The sequence below is a fragment of the Aspergillus ambiguus genome, assembly GCF_047715705.1.
Source record: "Aspergillus ambiguus strain CBS 117.58 unplaced genomic scaffold BDV59scaffold_32, whole genome shotgun sequence".
NCBI classification, from domain to species: domain Eukaryota; kingdom Fungi; phylum Ascomycota; class Eurotiomycetes; order Eurotiales; family Aspergillaceae; genus Aspergillus; species Aspergillus ambiguus.
This window is the reverse complement of record NW_027395545.1, coordinates 54241-78823: the sequence shown is the minus strand read 5'-3', so window position 1 is coordinate 78823 and position 24583 is coordinate 54241. Positions and strand designations below refer to the sequence as shown.

The 24583-nt window shown below is 54.8% G+C and overlaps 14 protein-coding genes across 14 annotated transcripts; 6 read left to right on the top strand and 8 right to left on the bottom strand.

The window, feature by feature from the left end:
* Positions 1-847: 847 nt before the first annotated feature.
* Positions 848-2870, top strand: BDV59DRAFT_93495 (SMI1/KNR4 family protein). Its single transcript, XM_073697362.1, has 2 exons — positions 848-1014; positions 1068-2870. The coding sequence occupies exons 1-2, from the start codon at positions 1004-1006 to the stop codon at positions 2650-2652; spliced, it is 1596 nt and encodes a 531-aa protein (XP_073545177.1). The 5' UTR covers positions 848-1003; the 3' UTR covers positions 2653-2870.
* Positions 2871-3306: 436 nt separating this feature from the next.
* On the bottom strand, positions 3307-4026 carry BDV59DRAFT_204372 (thioredoxin domain-containing protein; the record flags this gene model as incomplete). The annotated part of the gene is made up of 1 exon (XM_073694452.1): positions 3307-4026. One exon carries the CDS (start codon positions 4024-4026, stop codon positions 3307-3309), a length of 720 nt encoding a protein of 239 aa, XP_073545176.1.
* Positions 4027-4281: 255 nt separating this feature from the next.
* gmtA (GDP-mannose transporter) lies at positions 4282-6375 on the top strand. Its single transcript, XM_073697363.1, has 4 exons — positions 4282-4783; positions 4851-4938; positions 5001-5372; positions 5425-6375. Exons 1-4 carry the CDS (start codon positions 4541-4543, stop codon positions 5865-5867), a joined length of 1146 nt encoding a protein of 381 aa, XP_073545175.1. The 5' UTR covers positions 4282-4540; the 3' UTR covers positions 5868-6375.
* Positions 6376-7007: 632 nt separating this feature from the next.
* On the top strand, positions 7008-7773 carry BDV59DRAFT_184443 (25S rRNA (uracil2634-N3)-methyltransferase). Its single transcript, XM_073690686.1, has one exon. The coding sequence runs from the start codon at positions 7285-7287 to the stop codon at positions 7744-7746; it is 462 nt and encodes a 153-aa protein (XP_073545174.1). The 5' UTR covers positions 7008-7284; the 3' UTR covers positions 7747-7773.
* On the bottom strand, positions 7774-9329 carry BDV59DRAFT_184439 (FYV10 family protein). Its single transcript, XM_073690685.1, has 4 exons — positions 9137-9329; positions 8540-9079; positions 8293-8487; positions 7774-8230 (listed from the first exon to the last, which is right to left on the bottom strand). Exons 1-4 carry the CDS (start codon positions 9188-9190, stop codon positions 7799-7801), a joined length of 1221 nt encoding a protein of 406 aa, XP_073545173.1. The 5' UTR covers positions 9191-9329; the 3' UTR covers positions 7774-7798.
* A 308-nt stretch (positions 9330-9637) lies between these two features.
* Positions 9638-11465, bottom strand: cbf5 (pseudouridine synthase CBF5). Its single transcript, XM_073690684.1, has 5 exons — positions 11257-11465; positions 10988-11144; positions 10297-10928; positions 10020-10246; positions 9638-9960 (listed from the first exon to the last, which is right to left on the bottom strand). The coding sequence occupies exons 1-5, from the start codon at positions 11366-11368 to the stop codon at positions 9649-9651; spliced, it is 1440 nt and encodes a 479-aa protein (XP_073545172.1). The 5' UTR covers positions 11369-11465; the 3' UTR covers positions 9638-9648.
* Positions 11466-11581: 116 nt separating this feature from the next.
* Positions 11582-13191, bottom strand: BDV59DRAFT_184434 (Der1-like family-domain-containing protein). Its single transcript, XM_073690683.1, has 5 exons — positions 12992-13191; positions 12761-12939; positions 12613-12710; positions 12170-12212; positions 11582-12118 (listed from the first exon to the last, which is right to left on the bottom strand). The coding sequence occupies exons 1-5, from the start codon at positions 13024-13026 to the stop codon at positions 11709-11711; spliced, it is 765 nt and encodes a 254-aa protein (XP_073545171.1). The 5' UTR covers positions 13027-13191; the 3' UTR covers positions 11582-11708.
* Positions 13192-13441: 250 nt separating this feature from the next.
* On the bottom strand, positions 13442-14795 carry BDV59DRAFT_184433 (uncharacterized protein). Its single transcript, XM_073690682.1, has 2 exons — positions 14014-14795; positions 13442-13951 (listed from the first exon to the last, which is right to left on the bottom strand). The coding sequence occupies exons 1-2, from the start codon at positions 14714-14716 to the stop codon at positions 13569-13571; spliced, it is 1086 nt and encodes a 361-aa protein (XP_073545170.1). The 5' UTR covers positions 14717-14795; the 3' UTR covers positions 13442-13568.
* A 145-nt stretch (positions 14796-14940) lies between these two features.
* On the top strand, positions 14941-15968 carry BDV59DRAFT_204365 (prephenate dehydratase PHA2; the record flags this gene model as incomplete). Its single annotated transcript, XM_073694451.1, has 2 exons — positions 14941-14994; positions 15063-15968. 2 exons carry the CDS (start codon positions 14941-14943, stop codon positions 15966-15968), a joined length of 960 nt encoding a protein of 319 aa, XP_073545169.1.
* Positions 15969-16274: 306 nt separating this feature from the next.
* Positions 16275-18145, bottom strand: BDV59DRAFT_93462 (translation termination factor eRF1). The gene is made up of 4 exons (XM_073697361.1): positions 17852-18145; positions 17740-17789; positions 16553-17681; positions 16275-16495 (listed from the first exon to the last, which is right to left on the bottom strand). The coding sequence occupies exons 1-4, from the start codon at positions 17970-17972 to the stop codon at positions 16491-16493; spliced, it is 1305 nt and encodes a 434-aa protein (XP_073545168.1). The 5' UTR covers positions 17973-18145; the 3' UTR covers positions 16275-16490.
* A 992-nt stretch (positions 18146-19137) lies between these two features.
* BDV59DRAFT_93421 (putative transporter) lies at positions 19138-21529 on the top strand. Its single transcript, XM_073697360.1, has 6 exons — positions 19138-19489; positions 19541-20493; positions 20549-20677; positions 20735-20832; positions 20885-21051; positions 21124-21529. The coding sequence occupies exons 1-6, from the start codon at positions 19395-19397 to the stop codon at positions 21503-21505; spliced, it is 1824 nt and encodes a 607-aa protein (XP_073545167.1). The 5' UTR covers positions 19138-19394; the 3' UTR covers positions 21506-21529.
* Positions 21530-21552: 23 nt separating this feature from the next.
* On the bottom strand, positions 21553-22410 carry BDV59DRAFT_204362 (25S rRNA (adenine2142-N1)-methyltransferase; the record flags this gene model as incomplete). Its single annotated transcript, XM_073694450.1, has 1 exon — positions 21553-22410. One exon carries the CDS (start codon positions 22408-22410, stop codon positions 21553-21555), a length of 858 nt encoding a protein of 285 aa, XP_073545166.1.
* A 157-nt stretch (positions 22411-22567) lies between these two features.
* On the top strand, positions 22568-23760 carry BDV59DRAFT_184424 (60S ribosomal protein uL23). The gene is made up of 4 exons (XM_073690681.1): positions 22568-22739; positions 23020-23081; positions 23154-23440; positions 23498-23760. The coding sequence occupies exons 1-4, from the start codon at positions 22712-22714 to the stop codon at positions 23583-23585; spliced, it is 465 nt and encodes a 154-aa protein (XP_073545165.1). The 5' UTR covers positions 22568-22711; the 3' UTR covers positions 23586-23760.
* Positions 23761-23855: 95 nt separating this feature from the next.
* BDV59DRAFT_184421 (Tim10/DDP family zinc finger protein) lies at positions 23856-24528 on the bottom strand. The gene is made up of 2 exons (XM_073690680.1): positions 24306-24528; positions 23856-24181 (listed from the first exon to the last, which is right to left on the bottom strand). Exons 1-2 carry the CDS (start codon positions 24403-24405, stop codon positions 24015-24017), a joined length of 267 nt encoding a protein of 88 aa, XP_073545164.1. The 5' UTR covers positions 24406-24528; the 3' UTR covers positions 23856-24014.
* Between the last annotated feature and the right edge of the window lie 55 nt (positions 24529-24583).

Sequence of the window (24583 nt, the reverse complement as noted above, 5' to 3'; positions counted from 1 at the left end):
AGGCTGTCGATGGTTATTAACGAGGACGCCACCGGTGAAATAACCTCAATCTTGGAGGTCCACCGGTGGCGTTTAGTCCGAAACCACCAGGACACTTCAGTTGTCGATGAGTGACGGGGGATCGGAGAGGATACTAAGAATAGTCCCAGGGATAGGAGAAATGGGAGGTGCTGGGGAACGCCGCATTGGGAAGATGAGGGACAGCGGAGGAGACTATGGCTGATCGCGGAAGGCGAGGAATGCATCAGATCCGGTTATTTGTTGGGATAGTTTACCTGGGACTTCATAGATATGTAGGTACCTACCTATAGGTACTTCCCTAGGGAGATAGCTAAGTTATCAGGCGCACCTACGTATCTACCGACCTACGGAGTACGTAGATATTCAATGTTGGATGTACCTGTACCTCATCTACACCCCCCATCAGCGCCCACCGGTAGGTACCAGTACCGCCAGTAATACCATTACATACCCATCCAGGGGCGACCACCCTGCCAATAACTTGGAATCCTCCATTGTACGCAGTAAAAAATCAAGACGAAGAAAGAAATCGATCTTCATCCTTCTTGCTCTCTCGTCCGTTTTCCCTCGTCTTCTTCAACCTCAGCTCATTCTCCGTCCGAGTCCTCTCAACGTCTCCCATTCCATCTTTCGCGTCACTCTTTTCCTGTGCTTTTCCCCTCTATATTAATTTCCCTTCCCCTATCTTTTTCCTTCCTCCCTCTCTCTCTCTCTCTTTCCCTCCAGCTAAACCCACTTGGTCTCCCCTTGCAATCCCCGTTCTCCTCCCTCCCTTCCTTCCTACTTCTTCCTCCATCTTCTTCTCTTCCCCCTCCATCACTCCGACGACCCTCTCCGAACTCTTTGGCGTCTTCCGTGCTCGGCGACCCGTCGAGGATTCCAATGCCCTGCCGTCCGCCCACTTAACCCTCCCCGAGGTTCCTATCACATCTCTACCTCTCTCTTTGTGCTTCTATATCGCGCTGCGTGGTCTCTTATCACCATGGCCAACCCGTATGTTCTTCCTTCCCCCTCCATTCCACCCCGACCATCCTAACTCCCAACAGCTTCAGTTCCGCGTGGCGCTCTTTCTGGCATACCATGACCTCCTATGATCGCCATGCCTCCCACGACTCGCCCTATCGAACGGGTAAACATGTGCCTCTCAGTCAAAGCCGTCATGAGCCTCTCACCTCCATCGCCACCAGCGCCATTGAATCCCGTCCGGACCTGTCCGAATCCTACGAAGATGATCCCCCCAAAGGGTCGACGAGTTCGAATTCCAACGGCTGGACCGGTTCTCCCACCGGCGTTGGCTCCCCCAATCGCCCTTACTCCCCCGGAATGCGATCGTACTCGTCCCAGAAGCGGCGGTCCACCGATCCTGGCGCCGATGGCGCCCCCGAAATTCAGATGCAGAGTTTCCATGATGGCGCCCCACCCCCTCCGCCGGTCTCCCATTCCTGGAGGAAAATCGAGCGGTGGCTGGAGGATAATTACGAAGAACTGTACGATAACCTCTGCGAGGGCTGCACGCAGAACGATATCAACGAACTGGAGCATGAGCTCGACTGCAGCCTCCCCTTGGAAGTGCGGGAATCTCTCATGGGCCACGACGGCCAAGAACGTCCCGGTCTACCGACGGGTCTCTTTTTCGGCTGTATGATCCTCGACTGCGAGGAGATCGTGCAGGAATGGAAGAACTGGCGGACGGTCAACGACGAATTCTTCAGCGCCCCCGGAATGCTCAACCCCCCACTGCCGCCCAAGACCGCCGCAAGCTCCTCATCCGCCGCACCCCCTCCCCAGGGCTCCAATCCGCTGTGGAGACAAGACCTGCTGGAGCGGCAAGACTCGCAGCCCCCCGGCGCTGTACAAAAGGCGTACGTCCACCCGGCCTGGATCCCGCTGGCGCGGGACTGGGGCGGTAACTGCATCGCCGTGGACCTTGCCCCCGGCCCCGCCGGGAAATGGGGCCAGGTCATCATCTTCGGTCGGGACTACGATTGCAAATACGTGATTGCGCGCTCCTGGGCCGCCTTCCTCGCCATCTTCGCCGACGACATCTGCAGCGGCAAGGCCCACGTGGACGAGGACTCGAACGAGCTCAAGCTGTTGGAGTTCAAGTCGCAAGGGGTGGAGCCTCCCTACCTGGAAATCCTCCGCTGGCGGACCGATCAGAAGTATGGTCGCAAACCGCCGCGCCGCAAGGCCCCCAACGGCCTGGGCCTGAGCACGGGCAAGTCGGGCAAGGAATCGCCGTACGGAAGTCCCACGCCGAGTGAAGAACGCGGCCGCTCACCTCATCGGTTCCCCAACCGCGGGTCCACGCAGAGTCCCAAGACGCAGTTCGGAATGTCCAGCCCTCTGGCTCGTGTGACGGAGGAAGCCCCGAGTCCGGTGCACACCACTGCCGACGCGGAGCTGCCCGAAAGCCAGTCCAAGGCTGACGCCACTGAGACCTCGAGTGAGGATCTCATGGAGGTTGCGACGCCACAGATCTCCGGCAAGGAGAACGAGGCTGTGCGGGAGAATGACGATCACAAAACATCGGACACGGAAAAGGCCCAAAAGCGGGAGTCGAATCAGGCTCCCGCCGGGAGTACTTTGGACACGGAGGTCTTGAGCGAGATGAAGAATGTCGCTATCTAGAGCTCGGTCCTGTCCTTACGATGGCTTCTGCGACTCCGATGAACGGTTTCTCTTTCCCCCCTTTTTCCTTTCCCTGAAGTGTCCTGATATCGAACCGATGTACTTGTTTGAAGAGTGTACTGGACCACTTGTATAAATTCTTTCTCCTATTTTCCATGGTGTCTGCGGTTTTCCTTTTCGTATGCAGTGCGAAGCCTTGAGTTTTTTGTCTGGGATGGTCCGTTGTGATCTGTTGTCCACATTGCCTGTAACTTTATCTCAATGATCATGCAGCATTAATTTTATCGTTGTCTAGGCACTTTGATGCCTTTTGGCGATTACACGGAAGGCCCAGTAATGATTACGTAGACGGATTTGCCTATATAAATCTGCATTGGCTACAGGCAGTCACGAGATGTCTGGTGTCCGCTGGACATAGCCCTCTGTTGGGTCGACTATGCAAGGCGATATCATGATCATGGTGGGGGACGTATCAATGGGGATCTCTCCACAAGATATGCCCCTAAGCCATGCGTTGTCCGTCTCTTGTTCCAGTGATCGACGATCGAGTCAGAACCAGCTGAGGCCGTCATCGATTGGACCTGCGGAGTTTGCGCACAAACGAAGGTCGTGGCGCCGCCGAAAAAGAGGCTCTCCTTCCCGCTCTCAAGCCCTTCAGTCCCAGTCGTCATCGTCATCGTCGCCGCCGCGGTTGAGGCGTGCATTCCCCCTCCGAAGAGCCCGTCTCCCCTTCCCGGCATCATCACTATCGGCATCCGCGTCCGAGACGTCGGACGCGTCGTCGCCCTCCTCCTCCTTGAGCCTCGCCTGCATCAGAATCCCCTTATACAGGAGCCTCTTCTCCAGGGTCGCGGTGCTGATGGCATCGGTGCCGTCGCGACCGCCGGCCGCCAGCCCCTCGAATCCCAGCACGCGCTCGACGGCAATGCCGTCCTTGAACCCGATCACACATGGCAACACGCGGATCTTCAGCTTCTCCACCACGAACGGGGTGTTCCGCACGTCGACCCGCGCAAAGCGCACGTCGTGGTGCGCCAGCGCCAGCGGCCGCAGGTGCTCGTCCATCGTCGCGCACCGCGCAAAATCCGGATGCGCAAAGTGCACCACGCACCGCTTCGTCTCCGTCGTCACATCCAGCAGCGCCTGGTCGCTGCTCAGCGTCGGGTACGCTCCACCCGAGCCGCCGTCCTCGACGACCCGGGTGGCTTCGGTGCGGTTGGTTTTGGCCGCGGCGAACTCGGCGTTGAGCTGTTCGAGCCGTTGGGCGCGGTACGCCGAGTCGTCCTCGTTCTCGAGCGATTCGAGCAGCGCGTCGACGTCTTCTTCGTCGGGGGTGGGGGAGGGGTCCCGGGCTGGGGGGGCAGAATGAACCATATTGGTGGGAGGGAGGGAGTATGCAGAGGGTGTATGAAGAGGGAGAGAGGGGAGGGGTGATTATGGAGATAGAAATCGGTACCTGATCGGCGAGTTAGTGAGGCGTATTGTCCATACCGCCGTTGCCCTCGCTGGCATCGGTAACCGTACGGTAATTCGGTACGGGCGGTACGGCTGGTTCCACCAGGAAAGATTACCGCTTCCGGCAACAAAAAGTTCCTTACCAACAGTTGGTTTGTCTTACTCCTGATCTCGTTCTTCTCTTCTTCTCTTCTTCTCTCTCTACTCTACCTCTACCTCACCTTCTTCCTCCATCTCCCTTTGGTCGTCCCATCCCACCCTCGTTGCGTCTTTCGTCCCTCTCCGTCGGATTCCTCTTCCCCTTTCCCCCCCGGTCTTTCCCTCTCTCTGGGACTCTGTTTCTTTTTTTATCGCCCGCGCTCACAGCCCCATTCCACTCCCTCTCTCTGCCTATCCTTACTCAGTCGCAACTCTCGCCCTGAGAACCGTCACCATGGTGGAAGACAAGAAGACCGACGATTACACAATCGAAATGGACAAGATGGACCAGGGGAAGAACTTCGAGGCCGCCGCGCCTCCTCCCCAGCCCAGAACCCCCCCGGCCGCGTCGCTCTCCAGCAATCCGATTTTGCCGGTGTTGGCGTACTGCGGTTCGTCCATTCTGATGACTGTGATGAACAAATATGTCCTGTCCGGCTTGGACTTTAACCTCAATTTCTTCCTCCTTTGCGTTCAGGTATGGTGGCGGCCACCATCGTCCCCGTGGCGATCATCCCACTAACGTGCTTCTCTTCCAACTATAGTCCGTCGTTTGTATCATTGCGATCCAGACCTGCAAGTCTTGTGGCCTCATTACGTACCGGGACTTTAGTACCGACGAGGCGAGAAAATGTACGTTCCAAAGTCATTCCACCTGCGGGCCACGAGATCTGACACCGCGTTTTTAACTCTAGGGTTCCCCATCACCTTGCTCCTCATTGGAATGATCTATACCGGATCCAAGGCCCTCCAGTTCCTGTCGATTCCTGTGTACACCATCTTCAAGAACTTGACCATCATCCTCATCGCGTATGGAGAAGTCCTCTGGTTTGGTGGCTCCGTCACCGGCCTGACCCTCTTCTCCTTCGGCCTCATGGTCCTGAGTTCCATCATTGCCGCCTGGGCGGATATCAAGCACGCTGTGGAGACGTCCGGCGATACCACCGCCAGAGTCTCCACTCTCAATGCTGGTTACCTCTGGATGCTGATCAACTGTCTCTGCACCTCGTCCTACGTGCTGGGAATGCGCAAGAGAATCAAGTTGACCAACTTCAAGGACTTTGACAGTATGTGCCCTGCCATTCAACCCTGGTTGGAAAATCCATCTGACCTGTCTAGCCATGTTCTACAACAACCTCCTGTCGATTCCCGTCCTCATTGTTCTGACCGGTCTGATGGAGGATTGGTCGTCCACCAACATCACCCGCAACTTCCCCCCGGCGGACCGCAACAACATCATCTTCGCCATGATCCTCTCCGGCCTGTCGTCCGTGTTCATCTCCTACACCTCCGCCTGGTGCGTTCGGGTGACCTCGTCGACCACTTACTCGATGGTGGGCGCGCTCAACAAGCTCCCCATCGCCCTGTCCGGCCTGATCTTCTTCGACGCCCCCGTGACCTTCCCTAGCGTTTCGGCCATCGTCGTCGGTTTCGTTAGCGGAATCGTCTACGCCGTTGCCAAGATCAAGCAGAATGCGAAGCCCAAGACGGGCGTTCTGCCCACGTCGAACCCGCCCGTCAGTGCCAGCAGCCAGAGCATGCGCGACTCGCTGCGGTCTTAAGACGCTCCCCGTATGTTATACTGCGCCATCTTGACATCCCCATTGGCGCATCGGGGGAGGGGCTGTCGCTGCTCCCTCATACTTCCGGCCAGTATGGGCCACTCTGGCAGCTGAGGTCATGATATGGGTTGGTATTTCTACTTTTGGCGGCTTGTACTCTACCCGGACCCAGTGTCTGCTTTTCCGTTACGACCTTGCCCTAGTCACGAACCTTCTCTTCTTGTTTTGTTGCTCTTTGGCTTCACGGCTCTTCATTGCGGTCATCTCATCATGTGGTAATACTGGAGCGACATTTGTTTTTCGATGCGATATGGACACAGCCCGACCCGCGGAGTTCGGTAGCGACTGCAGAGAAAAGCCGGAAGGGTGCTCAGGGTGCTTTCGAGGTGTTTGATTTTTGTACATACATATATGGTTCTTCATTCTAGCTTTTTAATCGGGATAGAAAGATTCGGTCGACCCGGCCACCTGATTGGTCCGTCCTCGGGACAGAGCTTTCCCATACAACCTCAGCCGTACTCCGTACAGTCCAGTCCAATCTCTCCCCAATCCACCTCCAGTCTTCAGACTCATGCCCAAAAACAAAAAGCCTCGCCTGCACGGCCCTGCCAGGCCCGGAGCCGCCGCAGGCGCAGCCGCCCAGCAGAAGAAACCCCGCAAAATGCACACCTTCTCGAAGCTCTCGACCAACGCCGATCCGACTGCGCACAAGAACCAGAGCCAGGGCAAGAAGAACGCCCCGCAACAACGCCGGCCTATTGTGCCGTTCCGCCGGCACGATCGCATCCTGTTAGTCGGAGAGGGTAAGTTATTCTTCTCCCTTCTATCTCCATTTCTACCTACCCTCGGGTCTCGGGCACCCGGCGAAACTACCTAGCTAACTACTGCTCGCTTACCAGGCGACTTCTCCTTCGCCCGCTCCCTCGTCGAACACCACCGCTGTCGCTCCCTCCTAGCCACCAGCTACGACTCCCAAGACACCCTCTACGCCAAGTACCCGCAGGCCGAGCCCAACGTCACCGCCATCCGGGACGCTGCCGCCGCCGCCGCCGCCAAACAGCAAACAAAGTCCCAGTCGCAGTCGCAGTCGCAGTCGCCGTCGCCGTCGTCGACGGGCCCGCACGTCCTCTTCGGCGTCGATGCGCGCAAACTCGCCGGGAAGGACATCCGCACGGGGTTCCCGCGACGGGCTGAGCGGCGGAGACGGCCCGCTTGGTTGGAGGCGAAGCGCGCGCGGGAGCGGGGGAAGGACGGCGCGACGGAGGGGACAGCCCCCCGTGGCGGCCCGTGGGATCTCATCTGTTTCAATTTCCCGCATGTGGGTGGGTTGTCGACGGATGTGAATCGGCAGGTGCGCGCGAACCAGGAGCTGTTGGTGGGGTTTTTTAAGGCGTGCGTGCCGTTGTTGGCGGCGAGGATGGAGGGCGATGATGATGGGGATGATGTGGAAGAGGATGAGTGGGAGTGGGAGGAGAATGGGAGTGGTGGCAGTGGGAGTGAGAGTGAGAGCCCGCAGGAGGAGGAAAAGAACGAGGGCACTCGGCGGCGGACGGACCCCGGGCAGATCCTGGTCAGCATGTTCGAAGGAGAGCCGTATACGCTCTGGAATATCAAAGACCTTGCGCGTCATGCGGGCCTGCGGGTGGTTACGAGCTTTAGGTTCCCGTGGTCGTCTTACAAGGGGTATGCGCATGCGCGGACCATCGGTGAGATTGAAGGGAAGCACGGTGGGAGGGGTGGATGGCGCGGGGAGGACAGGGAGGCGAGGATGTATGTGTTCGAGGTGAAAGGGAATGAGCAGGGGCCGCGGTCCTCGAACGGCGCGAAGGGGAAGAGTAAGAGGGCGAGGCAGGCGTCGGACAGTGATGAGAGCGATTGACATGACGGGACGTTGCATTTCTGGCGCCGGGCTATGTAGTCCAACTCTGTAATTACATGATATAGACCTTCTTCATTTCACTCTCGTCGAACACCTCGCCTGTCGTGGGGTCCTTGACCTTGCCGGCTTCCACGCAGCCGACTTTCTTGCTCATCTCTAGCAGGCGCTGCTGGCCATAGATCCGCCCGTTCGGCAGGACAATCGGGTCGCTCTCGACGGAGCTCTTCGTGTGGTGGGCGTAGGGCATGTTGCGCGCGAGTTCGTTCAACTCGGTCGAGCATATTGGGCACACCGAGGTGGTCGTCGACAGGGAGTTGGAGCTCGGGGATGTATAGGCCGAGTGGCAGGAGGGAGTCTTGAGAGCGGACAAGCCCGCGGAAAGCGCAATATGGAGCAGGGGCCACGACGGCAACGACAGGAGCTCGTGATGTGTGCGGACGAAGAGGTCGGAGAGGTGGTTCCACCGCTGGGACGCATACATAGACTATCATATCATGAGCATGGATTCGGGATCGAGGCGGCATATATGTCTCCTGGTGAACTCACCCGGTAAGGCTCCGCTTTAGTATCCTTGGGGAAGGCGAGGAGTCCCGCAGCACGATGGATCTCGGCGGACTGCGTCTCGATAAAAGGTGTGAGGTATTTCTTTGCGTGGGCCCTCGCTTCGACAAGCTTTTCTCGATCTCCGACTCGGATCATTTCGATATACTGCTGTAATCGCAATTCGAACTCCAGATTGTACTGCGCGATGTCAGTAAGGAACATGCGGGGAACTACATGTCATCCAACAGACCTGGCTTTTCCTGAGCGCCGCCTTATTCTCATTACACCACTGCAGAGCATCCTTCGTTTCGCCCCGGCGTAGACTTTCCGCGATGCGGTGGCACTGGACGAAGACGTTGAGGTCCACCAGATCCTCGATGTCCTTCTCCCGGGCCAAGTCCTGCGCGCTCTGGGTGTACCCGGACCGCAGCATCTGGTCGACGATCAGCCGATCCAGCCGCATCCTCGACCACTGGTCGTACTTGACGTCCGCCAGGCTCGGGATCTGGTGTAGACATTCCAGATGTTGGATGCGCTTGCGGGACTGGCTGTGGATCTTCTTCTCCTCCTGCTGCAGATTTTCCATCTTCCGCTTGAGCCCCTGCATCCGCGATATCATCGCATCTAGGGAGGCGAGGGTCTGGTCGGGCGTTTGGGTCTGGGAGAGGGAGGCATTGGCGGTCTCCTTCAGTGCGGGGAGGACATATTCCTTTTCTCGCTCGACGATGCGTTGGACTGACTTGAAATTCCGGCGTGCAAGTTCATGTGGCAGTCGAAGAAGGGGTTGGTCCTATCGGGACAATATCATCAGTAAGACGGCACGGATGATGTGGTCGTGGAGGGATACCAAGAGGAGATGATTCTCCGCATTGAGCTTTGTCGATGTGAGTTCCGCAGCCATGATGGCTGCAATATCACCAGTAGGTATAGTGGGGAGTAACAATATCGATCAAGCTTTCTCTAGCTGTGTCTCACCAGGGTCATGGTACGAAGGGAGTCGCCAACGAAAGCAGAGGAAGACGTGAGGCAGTTGGCGGTGGCGGAACGTTGCCAAATGCGGAGAAGTCACGACACCTGCCCGCATAACGAGTATAATCATCATTACAGTAAGTGTATTCGAGAATTGATGGCATTTTTCTATGCACAACAAACAAAACCATTAACGCAGATGAATTGTTCTCCCTTTTCAACCCAAGACTCCAGGAAATACGTAAAAACAAGAATAAAACCAAGCCATATGGTACAGGAATCACAGGCAGTGCTCCACCAGGCAACGACATAGAAGCGCCACGATATTCTCCTACACAGGAACGCTTCTCACTCAGCAGAAGAGCCAGCCCACGGACTTCCTGGAAGCGTCTAGTCGCTATCCTCGTCACTCTCCTCCTTCTGCTTCGACTTGCGCCGCTCCTTCTTTTCCTTCTTCTCCTTCTTCTTGCGCTTGCGCTCGGCCCGCTCCTCCGGAGTCTCGCCGTCGTGCTTGCGCTTCTTCTTGTCGTCATCGTCGTCAACTTCCATCTTGTTCGGGGAGGCCGGGGTCTCAGTCTGTTCGGGGGCCTCCTCCTTGGGAGCCTCGGCGGCGGGCTGCGCCGAGCCGTCCTCGGGCAAGCTGTAGTCCTTGTAGTCGCTCTTCCACTTGGCCGGGGTGGACTCGTTCGCATGGCCGTATTTCTATAGTCATCAGTACGCAGGAGCACGACTTGGAGGGGGGTTTGAAAATGGTTACTCACGTCGAGCTTGCCGGCAGACTTGAGCTTCTTCTTCTCCAGGGCAATAGGGCCCAGGCCCCATCTACGAGGGTACAGGTCACGCTCCATGATACAGCGCTTGACCTTGGCAACGACGCCGTGGTCGCAAGTGGTCAGCTCAACGGTGGACATCTGAGCAATACCGATGGCGATGGCCTCGCCCTTGGTGGTCATAAGCACAACCTCCTCGTTGACGTCGATTCCAGCCTCTGCAATCACGTTAGCGACACCCATCTAACACTGTAGCTAGCAAACTTACCGAAACGCAGGAGACCGGGAATCATGAGCTTGGCACCGTAGCACACGGCGTTCACAGCGCTGTCCTTGACGACAATACGCTTGTAGCCAGTGAGCAAGGACTCCAGGGGTCGGATGACCCGACGCAGGTACGCCTCGTCGCGCTGGTTGTCGTACATCCACTGGGCATCCAGGACATCGTGCAGAGTCACCATGCCGCTGTTCTCGTCCATGGCTCCACTGCGCACACGACGGAGCTCCTGCATGTGCGCACCCACACCAAGCAGCAGACCCAGGTGGACACAGAGGGTACGGATATACGTGCCGGCCTCGCAGCTAACCCAGAAGACGCCGAGGTGTCTCTCGTTGTCGAACTCGTAGAGCTTGCTCTCGTGGATGGTACGGATACGGAGCTGACGCTTAACGGCGGAGATCAAGGGCGGACGTTGGAAGAGAGCACCAGTCAGGGTCTCCAGGGCCCTCCGGAACTGGGCCTCACCACCGGGGATTTTGTCGTGGAGGCGGATCACGCACACGTACTCCTTTCCGGCACCCTGCTGTGACTTCACCAGACGGGTGGCGCGGTCAATGCAGACGATCAGGCAGCCAGTGACCTTCGGATCGAGAGTTCCACTGTGACCGGTCTTCTCGGCCCTTTATTTCGACGACACTTAGTTTGCTATCCCGACGGCAGGGTTCAATGCGGTATTTACCTCAGAATGCGCTTCATCCAAGCGACAACCTCGTGACTGGACGGGTTGGACGGCTTGTCAAGGTTGATCACACCCGAGTTGATGTAGGACTTCAGGTCACGCTTGAGGGGAGAGCAGCCGGCGGGGATCGGGGTGAAATGACCGGTCCTGACAAGGACTACTCGGGGCAAAATAGGAGATTAGCATTCATATTACTTAAGATTGAATATCCAAACACTCTTTGGATCCTCGTTCAGGGGGAATGACAAGACGACGATAGGACAACATACGCTTGTCATAATTTTTCAACAGCAGCGGCCACTCGGCCGTGGAAATGCTGGAAGTGCCAGCCTCGGGCTTAATTGTGTAGTCCATGGTGTCTTTGGTCACTGCAGACGCCATTTGGGAGAATCTGGCTGGGAAGACGCAGTGTGGCCAGGCGAGAGCGCGTTTGCAGAGATCGCAGGAAAAATTGCACCTGCTGAGCTAAAGATTTGCTCTCGGCGCTAGCGAGAAGAAAGAAAGTCTGGGAATTTTTTTGCCAGTGCGGCCGTCGCCCAATCTGGCTTAGCGTCCCGTCGCCGCCGCGGATCAGGTCTCGTGATCCTTAGTCATCACGGTACAACGTCGACATTGTGAACTAATGGTTGATGGTGGAACTATAAGTCTGCTCAGTGCATTCTACACATTCAGTACATCTACACATTCGGTACATTCTTCCACCTTCCAGCCCCGATCTCCCCTACCCGCCACCCAGTCTCCTCCCCGGTCCACGCTGGCTCCAAGCGCCCTGGAAGGAAGATGTCCATCCTCCAGACGAGCCTTGGTCCTGGCTGGCCGGCCGGTATGCTGTTCCGTACCCTCGAGATGTCCCACGACTGGTAGTGCTAAAGAGCCGCCTCACGAACGCCGGTGTGGTGATGTAATTCCGACCCCCGCCAAATGTAGGGTAGATACGAGTGAGGAAGTCGTACAGATGAGCGGCCACGATGCCCATGCTCTCATTACAGGCGGCAGGACACCCGTAGGCCACCAGAGTGAAGACCAACATGGCCCACGGCAAGAACTCAATGGGCATGCGGATCATAAAGAACGAGGCCTTGGAGCCGCGGTTGTCCTGTGCGAACGTGTACACGAATGCAAGGATCAGGGCTACTCAGGATTAGTCTCACGGGTTGAATGGTCATGCTGCACCGGGCTCACCATGGGTGAAGAATACTCCATTAAATACACAACCTGCGGTGAGCTTCGGGTTGTCAGCGTTATTTAGTCAAGGTCAAGAAAGCTACTCGAGGAGCGAACTCGATGCATGGATTATGTGATCGCCAGTATATAGAACTAATCAAGACAGGTAGTGTGGAGTTGAATGTAGGGCGCCATAACCACCGGCGTGAATTAAGGATCACGTCGGCTATCTCAAAAGGACATCCCACCATACCCGCAACGCGTACAGCCCTGTAAGGATCAACTGAGTAGGTACTGCCGGGATGCGGGGGTGATCTCCCTCGTTTCCAGGAACCGCTGCAGCTAGTGGCAGCTGGGCGGGCAGATATGCGAGGTTTGGGTGACGAACATTGTTCGAGAACAGACAACAGAGGATAGGACTTTACGTAAGGAGACGGAGATCGAGATCTGCCATGACTTACCAAAATCACCGAGGCTACAAATATCACGTATGTGAAGAAGTCACCTGGGCCAGTGAACCGGGGCGAGTTGCTCTCCAGCCGACTGCTGTAGGTGTACACTGGTGGAGGTTAGCATCACTTTTTCAACAGACCTAGAAGAGGCCCGTACAGAAATAGAGGTCGAAGACGAAAGCCATGCTTGGTCGGGTCAGGAGAAAGGGTGTGATCAATCGCCATGCCTGGGGGAGCAGTCTGAACAGCAACCTCGGCAGGAAGGCAGTATGATACCCGCTGAGCAGACCGCCATAAACCAAGGCTGACTGGCAGAATGCAAGTGCAGTAAGAGTCCTAGTTCAAATGTTAGTCCGTGGAACATCGGAGGAATGACAAGGGACAGTACCTCGACACAGGAGGAGCAGACCAAAACACGTCCATGATTGCAGCTAGCTGGCAGTCGATTAAGCAATCAGTTCTCTTTCTACTGAGTGGTATGAGTGAGAGATGTAGACAGGCGACAGTCAGCACACATTATGCAGCGTCAGCCTGGGCCAATTGTTTATCCAAGATGGATGGTTGAGGAAGAAAAGAGGAAAGAAGGATGGGAATTGGTGAGAAATAAAAACGTGTGCATCCGCTAGTTCGGGTTCGGTGGGGGATTTTCCGTTCCGGGTTTCCTTGTTGGTCCCACCAGCATTCCGTAGTATTCCATAGTATGAACCTGCTCTATTTACGTCGAGGACTCCGTTTCAATGGTATTGTTTCTGCAATTGTATATCCTTCTGGTCCATATACTCGTGTATACTATATTTCCTGTGGAGTTTAAGCGATGATAAACTCCTTAAGTAGCAAACTACTGAATATATTTCGGTTCCTCGAAGTAGATAATGAAGCCGGTGCAAGATATGTCTCGGTGAACAACGGTCCGTGAGCAGACCTCGTCAATATTTACATTAACACATTAAGCCATAGAAAACCTGCTACAGCTTGTACGCCTCGGCAGTACCACGAACCGCCAGGCCTCCATTGCTGCCCTCAATCCACACGTCCCATATTGCCCCATCTCGGCCGGGCTTTTGTTTCCCGCAGATGGTCAAAGGTTCGTCAACATACAGGGGGGTTAAGTTGCGATATTGTATATCTCTAATGCTCTGGTCGGACTGGAGCAGACGGGATTGCAGTGTGGTAAGCAACAGGGTCAAAGTTAACGGCCCGTGCACGAGAAGGTTCCGATACCCTTCTACCTGTCGCGTGTAGCCTGGATCGAGATGGATCAAATGCGCATTGAATGTGAGGGCGGAGAACCGGAACAATAACGCTTTGCTGGGGGTGATGGTGTGGCGGAACTCTGCATCAACGGGGGCTTGAGGAAGAAAACATATTAGTATATAGCGTACTATGGAAGATCTGATGGAACCTGCGCACGCTTGATAGTTCTCCGGTCCTTGTCGAAATTCGCCCTGTCATGACTCAGTTGCTCCCGGGTCTTTTCCCGCATAAAGACCAGGTCCCTGTTTTCAATCACCGACGATTGTCCAAATTCGGCTTCGTCTGCCCTCCATAGACGATCGATGATGCTGCTTTCTTGCTCGTCTTCGTAAACGGTACCTATACGCCGTTCTATCCGGACGATCACCTTCTCCTCGCCTTCCCGGCCCTTAACGACTACATCGCGGATGGTCTCCATACAAACCGCTCGGCTGCCGTCGAGAACAAGGCCACCCGAAGGGGAGAACGCGACCCGGCCACCACCCCATAGACGCCTATTGAAAGGGTCTCCTGGGGTGTGGAGCGTGTCGGTGCCATCTGGAAGCAGTTGGGATAGGGTGACCTGAGGGGGAAAGTAAACCAAGTGGTGGCCTGCCGGGAGCGATGCAGCGTCGTTGACGGATGGCAAAGACGCAAAAGGGTGTGAGGAAGTGTCAAGGAGGTCGACCAAGCTCCGGTTCAGCAGATAGGACGGTTGAGGGTGTAGATAGTCGAATGACCAGGGAATCGGGCGAGAGGTCAACTCCCGATGCGCTCGCTCGGCAAATGTAGAAAATCCCCGCAGTGGGATGGCTGGAGCTTGCGGTCTCAACAACGAGCGCACCGATCGGACTGCACCCGACCTCAGCGACAAATGCATGGAGCAGCTAAGGCACTTGTCAGGTCATCGATGATGTTATTGGGACGATCGGACGGTGCACGATCTCCACACTCCATCGCGGATAAACATTCGATCTAGGAGGAGTTTGCGCTGTTTGTTCGGGGGAGATCGACACCGACTTAGGAAGGGGCAAAAGTTTCCAGACTCCCAGCTCTGCTCCCTGTCGTCACAATCTATAGAAGTTCCATATGACCCGGGGAATCATGGACCTTGTCAGGACGACGTTCTTGGGCCCTATAGGCTCATTCTCCCATCAGGTTCGGAGATCCTAAACCCCCCAAAACACTCTTCTCATAACGTCATTAATTGAATTCCCCCTCCCCAGGCTGCGGTCGAAGCTTTTGGAACGGCGGCGGAACTGTTCCCCCGGCCCTCGTTTGCGGACGCCTTCACCGCTGTGCAACACGAAGACGCGGACTACGCGATCATCCCCGTTGAGAACTCAACCAATGGCTCCGTCGTGCAGACCCTAGACCTCCTCGCGGATCCCGAGGGCACCTACAAGGATGTTCAAGTCTGCGGGGAGCACTATTTGACCGTCCACCACTGTCTCCTGGCCCGAAAGGGGGTCATCCCTCAGGGCCAGCATGACTACAGCTCCATAACCAAGTTATACACGCACCCGCAGGCGTGGGGGCAGTGTGAGAACTTCCTCCAGAAGCATTTCAAGGGCGTCGAGCGACAGGACGTGTCTTCCACCTCCAAGGGCGCCGAGATTGTAGCGAAGGCAACCGACGAACGCAGCGCCGCGATCGCGAGTCGGTTTGCCGCCGAAACAGTAGGCCTCGAGGTCGTGGAGGAAAACATCGAGGACAACTCCGACAACACAACCCGGTTCTTGGTCCTCCGGAATATCCGGTCAAAACGGACCAGCCCGACGTCCTTTGACGACATCAGGGCATCGCAGAAACACCAAACACAGAGTCAGCCTCCCTCGACGGACGCAAAAGAGAAATCCCTGGTCACCTTCATGCTCCGTGACGATGCCCCTGGCGCGTTGGCAGATGCGCTGCTCGTCTTCAAGCAACATGGCCTAAACCTTACGAGTATCAATTCGCGGCCGAGCCAAAAGGTGGCCTGGAAGTATGTTTTCTTAGTCGAATGCCGGGGGGTGCCTTCTGATGGCGACGAAGGTGCCGCCGCGAAAGTTGGGGCCGATTTGAAGCGAGTTACCGAAGCTTGCAGATATTGGGGCACTTGGACTAACCGACTTGGCCCCGACGGTCGGTGAATTCTGCAGTGGCTTGAAGGCTGCATGTGTTGGCTACGACGCAATGAAGATTTCTACGGGAACGATTGGGAACGAAACTCCAAAAGCAACGCGCGGGTTTGATTTGGATAGAAAAGAGTGAATAGAGAATAACAAGTAAACAACCCTGGTATTCAACACCAGAATATAACAATCTTAACCCGTCCGCTCGAGAGCACTACGGGATATATAGGAAATCCACCATACATTTTGCCATTCATACCTCGTGTCAACCTAGCAGCTCTAGATGACTTCAGTGACCATGTTACGGAGCTTGGATGACCCTGTCGAAGGGGATTTCGTTAATAAAAGCCGACAACGGGGGGATCAGGCTTGAAACCTACCATTGCACAGTATCACGGAGCTTTGCCGGGCAGCATCATGGCCAGTGCCATGAATTTCGCCTTGAGAGCTGCCTCCACGATTCATAGGGCGAGCCGTCAAAAGATCCACGCCGGGAACTTCTGGCCTGTCATCCTCGCTCTCTGCGAGGCCGCTGAACCGTCAATCTGTGGGAGTAGCGTGGTTAGCCTTGTGCAGTGAGGAAACTGCAAGGGGAGACGAACCGTCGTAAAATTCATCATCGTCGCTGTAATCGGCAAGCTGTTCGAAATTGACCTTGTACCGGAGGATAGCACCGATACCACCAAAGCCCTTGACGAACTGGTTTCCTTCGCTGGACTTATCAGATACAAACTCCAACGTGGCACCGAAGTCCTTGTGGCTCTCCGCCAGCCACTCGAGGAAGGAGGTCTGATCGACCACTTCCATCTCAGTGCCGGTTTCCTTGTCGGTGAACAGTTCCCGGTTGTCCTCTTGGGCCTTGGTGGTGTGGACGACTACTTCGGAGCCGGACGAATTCTTGAGCACCCACCGCGTGATGTCCAAATCCTCGTAGACGATCAGAGTCTCTGCAGCACCCAGCTCCAGGGCCTTCAGCGTATCATCGATACCGTAGCAGACCTTACCGGTATCTTGACTGATCTCCTGGAAGTAGGTGCCGATGAGCTTCTTCTCCTGGACGAACTTGACGTTGCTCAAGGTCTCCGAAGCGAGCTCGATGGCCTGGTTGAAGCCGTTCTCACCTCCGTAGGAGACGTCAACCACCTTGATGACCTTGGACTGCAGGCGTTGGTCGAACATGTCGGACTGGTTTAGGTCGTTCTTGAAATCGGCGGAACCGGCCAAGATCAGACCGGCGACGTTGATCTTATCGTTGGTGATGTAGTTCTGCACCGCCAGTTCGGCGATCTTTCGGACGTAGTTGTGACGCTTTTCTTCACGCAGACGAGCGAAACGAAGGGCGGACTGACCACCACGACCGTGCTTCTTGGGTAGATCCACGCTCAGCTTCTGCAGGACTTCTCTGGTGTTTCCACTCAGGGTACCGAAGAGGGCACCGTTTCCGTCCATGACGATGAAGCCGAATTTCTGGTCCGACTCGAGCAGTTCGCTCAAGGCTTCGGTGTGGAACTTGTTGTCACACAGGTAGAGGGAGGTGTTGATGGGCTTGAACGGCTCGAAATCGATGTTAATCTTCCGCTCCTTTCCTTCTGACGTGATAATTTCACCACAGTAGACGACCAAGCCATTTGGCGGGACCTTATTGTAGAGCTTAAGACGCTGTTGTGTGGAGGTAATGGCGGACAAGACCGACAACCGGTTGACACGGGACTTGATGTTGGAAGCCGTACCCTGTCACCACAGGTTAGCGGAGGGGATCGCTCTTGAGCGAGTAGGGAGATGAACGTACAAATTCTTCCGCCAACATCTTCGCCGCCCGAGATACCTGATCCTTGGGGGCTGTCGGACGCAGCATTAGTCGGTCTGAAGCAGAATGGGGGGTGGAAGAACGAGGCACGCACGGATGATGAGGGAGATCATGGAGGTTCCATTGCCTCTAGCAGCCTCGAGGCGTTTGATCAACTTCTTAACCTTCCATATCTCAATGTTCTTTTCCGCTTCGTTCGCCTGGGCCGCGCTCATGGTGGGCGAGGCGACGATGTTCGACGACCAGGGGAGAGAAGACTAGAGGGGGAGTGCCGGTGCTATCGAGGGGTCCGATTAGTATGATGGAGACGAAAAAGCAACGCAAAGCGGGAAGAGGGGGGGGAAGTGGGAGGATTTGACGAAAGTACGCAGAGAAAAGGAGCAGAAATGCAAGGCTAAAAGGGGATCGGACATACCTGGAGGCTTCGCGATTTGCCGTCCAAGTCCAGCGGGGAGTTTGTTCAGCAGTAAATTTCATCAGGCACCGTGGGGGGGAGTCAAAAGAGCCACAAGCGGCCGGCGGTCGCCTGTGTTGGATGACATAAGCCCGCGCGCTCTGACTATTTTTTGCCCTTTCCGCCCGCCACGTTGCCGTGTCTCTGTCCGATGTACCAAGGTTAGGGGCGTAGAATACTGGATTGAGCAGAGGTATTGTAGCTCGAACAGTGCCGAGCATGGGTCCATCCGTAGGTGATCAAGATAGGAGAAGTGAACTTGCACTTGCGTTGAGGATCCATGTCACTCACTTGGACTTAGGCCACAGAACCGCCTTGACTCGATTACTAGGTTTGGTGGCATTGCAGCCTTTGAGAACCATCCCATGGGTGTATTCTGCTGGGTAAGTTATTGGCAAACCGTAGTGGACGAGAGACGATCGGGATTGAAGATTGGAAAATCGAAGATGATATCAAGTTTCGAACTATACGATGGCAGCACAACAGAGTCGAGCCGTTCTTGCATTCGAAAACTCATTCCACTGTGTACTCCGGTCCATCTACTGCAAGTGACAGTCGGATATGATAATTCAACCTGCCTGCCCTCTTTCAACCATGTCCCCCGCCGTGGATTCCATGGATATATGAAGTTATCTCGGGCCGGATCCCCAGGAACATGTCGCCGTTGAGTCAGCTAGAGTCAGCCCTAACTTAAAGTAACATCACAGGAATCCCGCCGCAGTGGCAAAACGTCATCCCGAATCAATTCCAAAGCAAGCCAGACGAGAATTGTTACCAATACTATCGCCAGATGAGCTTATCAGTCGCAGCGGGGATCAATTCCCGTACCCCCCACTTCGACTCTATCTAGTCCCGTTCCGCTCGGCGCTTCGTTGGGTTCAATGTTAGCTAATGCTGTTATTATTGTTCGTATGCTTATCTCCCTATAAATCTGGGAATCGGCGGTGCAGTCTTCCTTCCTACACAAGAAGAGACTGGAGGCAAAGCACGGGCGACGCTACCATCCAGTCCTGTCTACAAGCGCCTCCCGTCTCGCCACTAGCAACGCCTTACCCCAAGCCGGGCAAATAAAACCAGAAAACTCTGTGCGCGAGAGGGGAATTTTTTTTTTCAGACATTTCTTTGTGACTTTAATTGTCTTTGTATTGACACATTGCTTCCTGTTGGATCCAAGGGAGTGATAATGCTGGGCTATTCGGATGACGAGGATTTCGAAGGCCTCGAAAACCGTGGATCCACCGGCTTTACAGTGCCGGATCTTGATCTCCAGAGGTCAAGGTAAGCCACACCCCCTTACGAAAGGAAATGATACTGACTGGTTTTGCTCAGATCGGCTTCGTTTTCTGCTCGTTTTCGAGAGGTTGGTGGGGTCAACAGCATCAACAATTTTGCTCGTTCATGGCAACGGGCGGCTGGCTTTCCAGAAGTCATCCCCCGTCGCTCGTCCTTCGTAGCAGTCGATTCAGACGAAGATCTTGCCGTCTCACCAGGCGACTTGCCCGGCTGGTGCTCGCGGTTAAACAGCCAGGATGCCGACCCAGAACGGCCATTGCTGGGTCCGCATGGAGAAACGCCCAACGAATTTGGCCCGGATGATCATAGACCCTCGAAAAGGGGTTTCGCAACTCCTAGTATTCTAGGATCATCTTTTGATAGAAGTCTGGCTACATCATATGGGACAATATCCTCGCGCGTCAGCCAGTCAACCCGAAGACATGCCATCCAATTCCACCGAGAACAGCAGGTTTCTGATGTGCCTATCGATGAAGCGGAACATCTCCTGGTTAAACAAGTCCAACATGAGGATGGTACTCGAGAAAATATTGTCATTGGCCAATCCACCGTGCCGCAAACCATTTTCAATTCCGTTAACGTCCTCATCGGCGTAGGACTTCTCAGTCTGCCTCTGGCAATGAAACAGGCCGGGTGGCTCCTCGGTCTCCTATTCCTATTCTTTGCCGCGGTGACAACGTCTTATACTGCCAAGATCCTGGCCAAATGCTTGGATGTTGACCGCAGTCTCATCACTTACGCTGATCTGGCATACATCAGCTTTGGACACCATGCGCGCCTGGTGACGAGTCTTTTGTTCTGCTTGGAACTCGTAGGGGCATGTGTTGCCCTGGTGGTTCTCTTCGCCGACAGCTTACATGTGCTTATCCCCACGCTGAGCATCTTCCAATGGAAGATAATATGCGGGGTGGTGCTCGTCCCTCTCAACTTTGTTCCTCTTCGCTTTCTAAGTGTGACTAGCATATTAGGGATTCTCTCTTGCACATCCAGTATGCATCCTCCCGGCAGATTTGCCGGTAGAATTACGATTGCTAATTTTTATAGTTGTGATATTAATATGCATTGATGGTCTTATTAAATCAGACGCCCCGGGTTCCCTTCTTCAGCCTTCGCGGACATCTTTGCTCCCGGACAACTGGGCTACTCTTCCCCTTAGTTTTGGCTTGGTCATGTGTAAGTACTTCTCTGGAAGGAATGCTTTAATCTACGGGATGACTGACTCTTTTAAAGCGCCATGGGGAGGCCATGGGGTATTTCCCAACATATATAAGGACATGAGGCACCCGCAAAAGTATGGTAAAAGCTTGTGGGTGACGTATCTTTTTACGGTGAGTAGGAGTCTTGCTTTGAAAGATTTCATGTTGCTCATGTATGCTCTAGTATTCTCTTGACTGTGCAATGGCCGTTATAGGTTGGGTGATGTTTGGCGACGGAGTTCGCGATGAAATCACGGCGAATGTACTCCAGATGGATGAATATCCACGATCTCTGTCCCTCTGCATTATCATATTCATTTCAATAATCCCAATCACCAAAGTACCGTTAAAGTGAGTACCTCCTTGACTCCTGATCGCGGAGTGCCGTATCTATATCGAACTGGGCTCACTAACAGAGTGCAGCTGTCGGCCTTTAGTGGCAACGGTGGAAGTTCTCTGTGGACTTGGGCCACACCCAGCATCGGCCTCAAATCACCAGGGAGGGCTCAAAGGCCTACTTCGCCAGTCATCGCAGTTCATTGTACGCATTCTCGTGGTGGCTATTATTGTTGTAATGGCCATCGTTTTTCCTGCCTTCGACCGCATCATGGCTTTAATGGGCTCGGGTCTGTGTTTCACGATCTGCATAATACTGCCACTGGCTTTTTATTTGAAGATATTCGGAAAGGAAATCAGCCCGAAGGAACGCATCTTGGACTGGTTCATCCTGGTCGTGTCGTCGGTGCTAGCAGGTGTTGGGACCGCATGGGCATTCCTGCCCGAGGATCTGATCTCACATAGGTGAGACCTTTGTAGTCGTTGATCACTGGTAGCTTGCTCTGTTGTCGGACATTATTTTATGACAACAGCGAAATTATTGCGAACCTTGCCGGGGTTCAACATCTCTTTCTTGAATGGTCTGGGCTTGGGATCTTGAGTGTACTCCCAGAGCTGAAAGATTAATTTCGAGGTTTCTTTTGACTTTGCGAGGGCAAATCCCAAACTTTGTAGAATATCCTGTAGTCTGCTTTCGGTGAGATACCGGGAGTTTTTGACGCATGCGAGCGGTAGAACGAGAAACAAGCGCGGTGTGATAGACGTAGAAGAGCCATTCGGCGGCTGGTCCGTCAGGAAGGTAACACAGCGCTTCAACATCTCGCCTCTTCCAAGGGCGTCCGGTACGTAATTGAGGACCAGGGAGAGGCTGAGGATGTGAAAACGCTCATCATCCCCACGAGGAAGCGGCCTTTCCATGAAGTCTTGCTTCAGTATGCCGGGCCCCTGGGAGTTCAGATCAATCCGGGTGACGTCTAAGCACCCATGGGTGGAGCAAGCATTCTTGGTACTGAGCGCACCGACCTCGAGGACACGAAGCTTCAGACCATGACTATCGCGGAGCTTCCGCAATTGGGGATCAATCCAATCGATGAGGACTTTACTGGAATCTCCGCCACGTTCGAGGGATTGTCCGAGTTTGCTGGCAAGCTGGTAGCTTTCCAGACCACCATGGCTCTGAATCTGAGCATCAAGTTTGCGGACCAGGGCTTCGTCGCCCGCCTGTGATGCCTGGGCTTTCTTTTTCAGAAGCCGATGGTGCGAGCGGATGAGATTCCGCGTTGCCTTGGCTGACAGGGCTACGGGCTTGGGGCGGACGGTTGGAGGACGGGTACGCGAGAGCAACATGGGCTTCTTGGACTTCTTGGGAGCCATGGTGACGAGGGGAGTGCAGATATCAAAGTGGCCTTAGGAGGCAAGGTGCGAATTTGAGCCTGCATGCATGATAGACGCTTCGTGATTATACCAAAATTACCTGCATATTTCGATACGTGACGAGAATAACGACCTTACCGTTACAGGCTAGCGTCCCCCGTGACTTCTGTACTGGGCGGCAGAGCCGGTCAGGTGACCCACACAGCGAGCGGTAGGGTTTTTCGCTTAAGCGAATACACTCCAAATAATTCGACTCTCGACACTGCGACGACAATCATCACGACAGCGCCGGACGACAGCCATGGCCCCTAAGGCGGAAAACAAGCAAGGTAGGTCGCATCTATTCGGCCTCCCCTTTTTTTTCGAGTTGGAATTGTCAACATACGGATCGCGAATGTGGGCGTTTGAACGTGGTGGTTTTTCTTCCCCCCGAGTCCGCGGCATCTTGGATTATTTCGATGGAGGAGACCGAGAGAGACGAAACATGCGGCCGCGACGGGCTTTGAATATCCCACTGCCATCTGCCTATTTGTCGCTATGAATCGGACCAATTCGAACCGCACGACCGAGTCGATTGCAGAAGCGCTGACTTTTTCTCCGTTCGGACAGGCAAGACCAACCCCAGTAACCGGGCTGGCGCTGCTGCCAAGGCAGTCTTGAAGGGTGCAGGCGTATGTCCACGAACTTCTTCCTGAATTACTGGCCATTGCAGAGAAACTAAATTCCACCGTGATCGGTTTCAGGCGCTCAAATCCCGCAAGGTCCGGACTTCGACCACCTTCCACCGCCCCAAGACCCTCGAGCTCTCCCGGTCGCCCAAGTACCCCCGCACCTCCATCCCCCATGGACCTCGTCTCGACGCCCAGAAGATCGTCCTCTACCCCCTCAACACTGAGAGCGCCATGAAGAAGATCGAGGAGAACAACACCTTGGTTTTCATCGTGGATGTCAAGGCGAACAAGCGCCAGATCAAGCAGGCCCTCAAGAAGCTGTACGACGTTGATACCGTCAAGGTCAACACCCTCGTCAGGTATGGAAATCCCGCCGCTGGAAGGAGGTGTTCCCAGGTGTCCTAACCGCTGTGCAGACCCGATGGCTCCAAGAAGGCCTTCGCCCGGCTAACCCCCGATGTGGACGCTCTGGACATTGCCGCCACCAAGCTCGCTATCGTCTAAATGAGTCGTGGTGTTCTTTGGGTTTGGGTCGATTTTCTTTTATTTTAACGCGGTGGTTCATAAAATATCAGTCTTAGTTAGCTGCCAGTGCCGCCACATGGGCTGAATGATCATTAACTAAAAAGAAATACTTGAATTCACGACTTTGCCACGACCGCTGGACTTGTAATCTGACTCCTTTGTCATCCCCTGGCCAGCATCCCTCTCGTAAAGTAATTCCTCGTATTACCACATTGACAAGTGACATCGACTCCGGTTACGGGAGACTACGTACGATATCCGGGGTGCCATGAAACATTCTATTTCTACAGTACAGAGGTCCCCGATCTGGGGAACAAAAGTTGGGAAATACGATCCCCCATTAAGGCCATCCGTTCCCTTCTATACCATGATATAGATCGAATATGCATCCGGGATGCAGTCAGTCCCTTATTGACCGCGGAGGTTCTCAAGGTGCTTCAGAACCGAGATGTTCGTGTCCATCCACCGCTCAACACAGTTCTGCGCGCAGGCTTCCTCGGAGCCATTCAGACGACCGGAGGAGATCGATCCAGTGATGCACTTCTTCCAGCAAACGTCGGCAAGGTGGTGAACATCTACAGCGTGGTTAGCAAATTTTGTCCATGTCCAGCGGCATCCCCGACGATGTCCCATCGGACGAGTTCAAGTTCGAAACCGCAAGGCAGCGCCCCCAACGCGCGGGTTAAGGCGACGACGTACTCTGTTGGATGGCAGACTTCTGAGCCTCGTTCGTCAAGAACTGGTTCAGCTCCTTCTTGTCGGCTTCGCTGAGCTTGGAAACGTCGAGCTGCTGGTCCATTTTGACTGATAGGATGGGTCTGAAGCGGTCGGTGTCTGACAAAATTAGACGACTCGGATGCGTATGTATGTAGTATGCTGTGTTCTCGAGGACGAGCTGCGGTTTGAATTGGGCGATATGGAGTGAGTCCGTCGGCCGCGCCTGACTACGCTGGGAAGTAATTCTTTCGGCTTGCGGG

Bases quoted from the DNA above. Each gene is read 5' to 3' on its own strand.
- gmtA (XM_073697363.1), top strand. From the start codon at position 4,541: ATGGTGGAAGACAAGAAGACCGACGATTACACAATCGAAATGGACAAG. The intron at 4,784-4,850 runs GTATGGTGGCGG...TTCCAACTATAG, and splicing joins TCTTCCTCCTTTGCGTTCAG to TCCGTCGTTTGTATCATTGC. The intron at 5,373-5,424 runs GTATGTGCCCTG...TGACCTGTCTAG, and splicing joins CAACTTCAAGGACTTTGACA to CCATGTTCTACAACAACCTC.
- BDV59DRAFT_184443 (XM_073690686.1), top strand. From the start codon at position 7,285: ATGGAGGGCGATGATGATGGGGATGATGTGGAAGAGGATGAGTGGGAG.
- BDV59DRAFT_184439 (XM_073690685.1), bottom strand. From the start codon at position 9,190: ATGGCTGCGGAACTCACATCGACAAAGCTCAATGCGGAGAATCATCTC. The intron at 8,488-8,539 runs GTCTGTTGGATG...GACATCGCGCAG, and splicing joins CGGCGCTCAGGAAAAGCCAG to TACAATCTGGAGTTCGAATT. The intron at 8,231-8,292 runs GTGAGTTCACCA...ATGATATGATAG, and splicing joins CTAAAGCGGAGCCTTACCGG to TCTATGTATGCGTCCCAGCG.
- cbf5 (XM_073690684.1), bottom strand. From the start codon at position 11,368: ATGGCGTCTGCAGTGACCAAAGACACCATGGACTACACAATTAAGCCC. The intron at 10,247-10,296 runs GTAAGTTTGCTA...ACGTGATTGCAG, and splicing joins TCCCGGTCTCCTGCGTTTCG to AGGCTGGAATCGACGTCAAC. The intron at 9,961-10,019 runs GTGAGTAACCAT...TGATGACTATAG, and splicing joins AGTCTGCCGGCAAGCTCGAC to AAATACGGCCATGCGAACGA.
- BDV59DRAFT_184434 (XM_073690683.1), bottom strand. From the start codon at position 13,026: ATGGACGTGTTTTGGTCTGCTCCTCCTGTGTCGAG. The intron at 12,711-12,760 runs GTACGGGCCTCT...AACCTCCACCAG, and splicing joins CGTCTTCGACCTCTATTTCT to TGTACACCTACAGCAGTCGG. The intron at 12,119-12,169 runs GTGAGCCCGGTG...AATCCTGAGTAG, and splicing joins TGGAGTATTCTTCACCCATG to CCCTGATCCTTGCATTCGTG.
- BDV59DRAFT_184433 (XM_073690682.1), bottom strand. From the start codon at position 14,716: ATGCATTTGTCGCTGAGGTCGGGTGCAGTCCGATCGGTGCGCTCGTTG. The intron at 13,952-14,013 runs GTGCGCAGGTTC...TTCTTCCTCAAG, and splicing joins GGACCGGAGAACTATCAAGC to CCCCCGTTGATGCAGAGTTC.
- BDV59DRAFT_93462 (XM_073697361.1), bottom strand. From the start codon at position 17,972: ATGAGCGCGGCCCAGGCGAACGAAGCGGAAAAGAACATTGAGATATGG. The intron at 17,790-17,851 runs GTGCGTGCCTCG...TGCGTCCGACAG, and splicing joins CATGATCTCCCTCATCATCC to CCCCCAAGGATCAGGTATCT. The intron at 17,682-17,739 runs GTACGTTCATCT...CTGTGGTGACAG, and splicing joins AGATGTTGGCGGAAGAATTT to GGTACGGCTTCCAACATCAA.
- BDV59DRAFT_93421 (XM_073697360.1), top strand. From the start codon at position 19,395: ATGCTGGGCTATTCGGATGACGAGGATTTCGAAGGCCTCGAAAACCGT. The intron at 20,494-20,548 runs GTATGCATCCTC...TAATTTTTATAG, and splicing joins GATTCTCTCTTGCACATCCA to TTGTGATATTAATATGCATT. The intron at 21,052-21,123 runs GTGAGTACCTCC...AACAGAGTGCAG, and splicing joins ATCACCAAAGTACCGTTAAA to CTGTCGGCCTTTAGTGGCAA.
- BDV59DRAFT_184424 (XM_073690681.1), top strand. From the start codon at position 22,712: ATGGCCCCTAAGGCGGAAAACAAGCAAG. The intron at 23,082-23,153 runs GTATGTCCACGA...GATCGGTTTCAG, and splicing joins CAGTCTTGAAGGGTGCAGGC to GCGCTCAAATCCCGCAAGGT. The intron at 23,441-23,497 runs GTATGGAAATCC...ACCGCTGTGCAG, and splicing joins AAGGTCAACACCCTCGTCAG to ACCCGATGGCTCCAAGAAGG.
- BDV59DRAFT_184421 (XM_073690680.1), bottom strand. From the start codon at position 24,405: ATGGACCAGCAGCTCGACGTTTCCAAGCTCAGCGAAGCCGACAAGAAG. The intron at 24,182-24,305 runs GTACGTCGTCGC...ACCACGCTGTAG, and splicing joins GAAGTCTGCCATCCAACAGA to ATGTTCACCACCTTGCCGAC.